Here is a 6000-nt window from a genome sequence, read left to right on the forward strand (position 1 = left end):
CTGGCCTGCAGGTACTTGATTCAGCCTGATCACCTTTTTATATAATGGGATAGCATTAACCAACTTCCAGTCCATAGGAATGTCCTCAGTGTGCAATGACCTGTGAAAGATATGCTTCAAAGATTTATATATGATAAGTACTCACTAACCTCTTTAAGCACTATAAGTTAAATGTTATCTGGTCCTGGTGATTTGATTGATTTCAGTCTCCTTCTATAGTTTCCAAAACTCTGGACTTGATGTTATTTTGGACAACAGGTGAATAGGATAAAGAGCTTGATGGGCTAATAAGCCTGTTGTAGTCATAGTTCTAATGTTTACTGTGTGTAGCTGACTGGGACTGCAAAATCCTTTATCCTTCTACCTTTAGTTCACGGTCAGTCCCTGATTCAAGTCAACTAACTAGTAATATGGCAAAGAAAGCTCTCAGCATCATAATGGATCTAAAGTTTGAAATGGTTTAACACCATGATCTTGGTAAAACGTTAGCAGATTTGTATTACAAAGGTCAGGTGTCTTGTCACACCCCCATTTGTTTTTGCCAATCTTTGTAGAAAGAGGATAGCAACAATAAGAATCAACATGTTTAACTTAACCTACAGCATAAACAAGCAGTAGAACAAGGGGAATACATTAACTAGTAAGATTCATTTTATCAAATTCCAAGTAGCACAAATATGAAAGCAATCACAGCTGACTGTAACCCAGAAACCAGAATACTTGATTTGCAAGTCAACAGTGTGTTAATCACTGCTCTGCCACACACAAATATAGTTATCAACAAAATACAGTACCCGAAAATACTGTGATATACTTACTGCATCATATTATGTACATTTGACTGTAAACTATTTTAAGTTTACAGGTGATTTTAATAACAACCCAACTTTTAATCTACCTAGAATAAATTAGATGAGAACTAGGCATAAATTGCTAAGAGTAAAATGCAGGGGAATAAAAAAATGGGCATTACTGTACAAACTTTCCAGCTGAATATATACAAATTAGTTGTACCTTTCCACAATATTTAATAAGGTTCATACCAAACATTCAGTCTGTTACTTACGGATGCCTTGCTTTTGCAGTACAATATTTCCTGTTTTTGTCTGGTTCATTAACTTGACCATTTCTCCAGCATTGTGCACAAACAAATTGTATCTTCAAATTTGAAGGTCCAAATCTTCCTTGTATTGTTGGTGCTTGCTGAAGGTTGGAAAAAAAAAAAAAAAAAAAAAAAAAAAAAAACACATGTAATTAAGAATCAATTTTAATATTTAATTTATACATAGTTCAATAATTGTTCTCATTTTAATTATTTAAAAAATTCAACTTAAGGATAATGTTTTATTAGTAATGATTTTGAAACTGTGTTTTATTACATAGATGCACAAAGGATCATCAATCTTGAAGAGCAAAACCTTTGCTATATTGCTTGCACAGTATCAAAATACATAAATTTAACTTTTAAAATGTCCTGTGTATATACATATATATATATATATATATATAAAAAAAATTGTTTTATTTCCAGTATTTTTAAAAACTTCATTTAACAATACAGTTTTACTTTATATAAATTATATTATCTAGTAGGAAACACTCGGAGACTCGTCGTCAAATAAAAGTGGTTCATATACAGTACATTAATCCCTCGCTATATCGCGCTTCGCCTTTCGCGGCTTCACTCCATCGCGGATTTTATATGTAAGCATATTTAAATATATATCGCGGATTTTTTGCTGGTTCGCGGATTTCTGCGGACAATGGGTCTTTTAATTTCTGGTACATGCTTCCTCAGTTGGTTTGCCCAGTTGATTTCATACAAGGGACGCTATTGGCAGATGGCTGAGAAGCTACCCAACTTACTTTTCTCTCTCTCGCGCTGACTTTCTCTGATCCTGACGTAGGGGGATTGAGCAGGGGGGCTGTTTGCGCACCTAGACGATATGGACTCTTGTCTAAAAATGCTGAAAGATTATCTTCACGTTGCTATCTTTTGTGCAGCTGCTTCCTGAAGCGACATGCTGCACGGTGCTTCGCATGCTTAAAAGCTCGAAGGGCACGTATTGATTTTTGATTGAAAAACAAACTCTGCCTCTCTCTATCTCTCTCTCTCTCCCTGCTCCAGATGGAGGGGGTGGGAGCTGCCGCCTTCAACAGCTTTGTGCCGCGGTGCTTCGCATACTTAAAAGCCAAACAGCCCTATTGATTTGTTTGCTTTTCTCTCTATCTCTCGGACATGCTCTGCTCCTGACGCGCACTCCTTTGAAGAGGAAGATATGTTTGCATTCTTTTAATTGTGAGATGGAACTGTCATCTCTGTCTTGTCATGGAGCACAGTTTAAACTTTTAAAAAAGAGACAAATGTTTGTTTGCAGTGTTTGAATAACGTTCCTGTCTCTCTAATAATAATAATAATAATAATAATTCATTACATTTATATAGCGCTTTTCTCAGTACTCAAAGCGCTATCCACACAGGGAGAAACCGGGAAGCGAACCCACAATCTTCTTACTGCAAAGCAGAAGCACTACCGTTGCGCCACCTGTGAGGACTACAACCTCCTGTGTTTCTGCGCAAATCTGTGACCCAAGCATGACAATATAAAAATAACCATATAAACATATGGTTTCTACTTCGCGGATTTTCTTATTTCACAGGTGGCTCTGGAACGCAACCCCCGCGATGGAGGAGGGATTAGTGTACAGCAAGCCTTAATATTTCCATTTTGACCACACTTTCCTTTGTTTTCAGTTAGTACAACAATGATCTACCTGAAATTAGTGCTCATCAACAAAACATTGATGTAATAGCAAGGTTTGCATATGGGCGGAAGTTTTGAGTATTTAACAATCTTCTTGTTTGTTGACATACTTTTCTCTGTTGTCGTTCTTGCATTCTGTGCTGTAAAGTGTGTGGCTCGTTAACGAGCCACAGTATTAGCCAGTTTCTCAATGGCTCAATATTCAGGCTTGCCTCTCTTCGTTCTTCGACACTGTAGCACCTCCTGTATGTGGCTTGACACTCAGGAGATGTTGCCGCTGGAGTTTTTTTTTTTGTACCATCCCATTGTTTAGCAGTTTATTTTGCAATCATAATAATCACTTTGGTGTGAAGACGGGGCACAGCTCAGTTTGCACAGGCATTTATCTATCTTTACCGTGCATGTGTTCTATTTCCCATACTCAATACTGAATAAATGGCATGGTTGTCCTTCTTCAAATTAGAATCTTCAGCAAATCGCTGCATGCTCAGCAGATATCAATATTGTTTTTTCCTTTCTCCCTTGTTACCTTCTTGAGCATTTTGCCATAAGAAAGATGCAAACCCCAATAACTAACTACTTTGAGCAATTGTTTTGCTTCACCAGCACATATCATGTCATTAGCTTTTAATTAAGACCAAGATCAATGTTCTAGCCCCAGTCGTTCACGAATAATTGCATGACAAATGGACATAACCCTTAGCATTTTGTATAGAGATGATTTTTGAAATTTTATATAAGTACATCTATAAATTTTGTATTAGATAACTTTATCTTCACCCTAATCATCTACACCATAAACAGACCATTGATAGCACTAAAAAGTCAGAATTTATACTACATCTGGTTCACTTTAACTAGTACGTAAATAGGTTTTTATGTTCCTTTTTTGTTGATCAAATTCATAATCTAATGTGGTAGCTGTGGTACACCCAGCAAATTAGGACTTAACTTGGACAGTACTGAACAAATGTGTATTAAAGAAATGACCACCAGTTGCCAGATTTTCTGATTTTGTCTTGTAAATAACATTTATATTTTTAAAACTGGCACTTACTTTGTAAAGCATGTGATATGATGGTCAATTTTATTATCTGGAACTGTGAGGCCAATTTTACATGGCAATTGTCAGGCTAGTTTTTTTATGGCAAGTTTGAATTCCTTTGGAATTAAAGATGCAGGGAGTGTAACAGGATTTTTCTTTTGATGAGGCTTCTTTTATTTAACCACTAGCAAAATACCCGCGCTTCGCAGCGGAGAAGTAGTGTGTTAAAGAGGGTATGAAAAACAAAAGGAAACATTTTAAAAATAACGTAACATGATTGTCAATGTAATTGTGTTGTCATTGTTATGAGTGTTGCTGTCATATATATATATATATATATATATATATATATATACATACACACACACACACACACACACACACACAAACATATATATACATATACATATATACATCCCATCCTTTAACCGCCACCTTATCGTGGTGGAGGGGTTTGCGTGTCCCAATGATCCTAGGAGCTCTGTTGTCCGGGGCTTTATGCCCCTGATAGGGCCACCCAAGGCAAACTGGTCCTAGGTGAGGGATGAGACAAAGAGCGGTTAAACAAAACCTCCTATGATGAAAAACAATTTTGGACGGCGTTTTCCCTTGCACGGACGCGGGTCACCGGGGCCCCACTCTGGAGCCAGGCCTGGAGGTGGGGCTCGATGGCGAGCGCCTGGTGGCCGGGCCTGCACCCATGGGGCTCGGCCGGGCACAGCCCGAAGAGGCAACGTGGGTCCCCCTTCCCATGGGCTCACCACCTATGGGAGGGGCCAAGGAGGTCGGGTGCAGTGTGAGTTGGGTGGTGGCCGAAGGCGGGGACCTTGGCGGTCCGATCCTCGGCTACAGAAGCTGGCTCTTGGGACGTGGAATGTCACCTCTCTGAAGGGGAAGGAGCCTGAGCTTGTGCGTGAGGTTGAGAGGTTCCGGCTAGATATAGTCGGACTCACCTCGACGCACAGCTTGGACTCTGGAACCAATCTCCTTGAGAGGGGCTGGACTCTCTACCACTCTGGAGTTGCCCCCGGTGAGAGGCGGCGAGCGGGTGTGGGTATACTTATTGCCCCCCGACTTGGAGCCTGTACATTGGGGTTTACCCCAGTAGACGAGAGGGTAGCCTACCTTCGCCTTCAGTTGGGGGGACGGGTCCTAACTGTTGTTTGTGCGTATGCACCAAACAGCAGTTCGGAGTACCCACCCTTTTTAGGAGTCCCTGGATGGGGTGCTAGAGGGCATACCTTCTGGGGACTCCCTCGTTCTGCTGGGAGACTTCAATGCTCACGTGGGCAATGACAGTGAGACCTGGAAGGGCGTGATTGGGAGGAATGGCCCCCCTGATCTGAACCCGAGCGGTGTTTTGTTATTGGACTTCTGTGCTCGTCACGGATTGTCCATAACGAACACCATGTTCAAGCATAGGGGTGTTCATATGTGCACTTGGCACCAGGACACCCTAGGCCTCAGTTCGATGATCGACTTTGTGGTCGTGTCGTCGGACTTGCGGCCACATGTCTTGGACACTCGGGTGAAGAGAGGGGCGGAGCTGTCAACTGATCACCACCTGGTGGTGAGTTGGCTTCGATGGTGGGGGAGGATGCCGGTCAGGTGTGGTAGGCCCAAACGTGTTGTGAGGGTCTGCTGGGAACGTCTGGCAGAGCCCCCTGTCAGAAGTAGCTTCAACTCCCACCTCCGGCAGAACTTCGACCACATCCCGAGGGAGGTGGGGGACATTGAGTCCGAATGGGCCATGTTCCGTGCCTCTATTGTTGAGGCAGCTGACCGGAGCTGTGGCCGTAAGGTGGTCGGTGCCTGTCGTGGAGGAAATCCCCGAACCCGTTGGTGGACACCGGCGGTGAAGGATGCCGTCAAGCTGAAGAAGGAGTCCTACAGGACCCTTTTGTCCTGTGGGACCCTGGAGGCAGCTGATAGGTACCGGCAGGCCAAGCGGAATGCGGCTTGGGTGGTTGCTGAGGCAAAAACTCGGGCGTGGGAGGAGTTTGGGGAGGCCATGGAGAATGACTTTCGGACGGCTTCGAGGAGATTCTGGTCCACCATCCGGCGTCTCAGGAAGGGGAAGCAGTGCAGTGTCAACACTATATATGGTGGGGATGGTGCGCTGCTGACCTCGACTCGGGACGTTGTGGGTCGGTGGGGGGGAGTACTTCGAAGACCACCTCAATCCCATTAA

At 42.7% G+C, this 6000-nt stretch overlaps 1 protein-coding gene across 1 annotated transcript in view; it reads right to left on the minus strand.

The window, feature by feature from the left end:
* zc3h7a (zinc finger CCCH-type containing 7A) overlaps positions 1 to 6000 on the minus strand; it is a 103198-nt gene that overhangs the window by 19874 nt on the left and 77324 nt on the right. Inside the window, exon 18 of the mRNA XM_028813864.2 lies at positions 1067 to 1203. Coding sequence (XP_028669697.1) covers positions 1067 to 1203 — 137 coding nt within the window. The remainder of the gene's footprint in view (positions 1 to 1066; positions 1204 to 6000) is intronic.

The sequence above is a fragment of the Erpetoichthys calabaricus genome, chromosome 11 (assembly GCF_900747795.2).
Source record: "Erpetoichthys calabaricus chromosome 11, fErpCal1.3, whole genome shotgun sequence".
NCBI classification, from domain to species: Eukaryota; Metazoa; Chordata; class Cladistia; order Polypteriformes; family Polypteridae; genus Erpetoichthys; species Erpetoichthys calabaricus.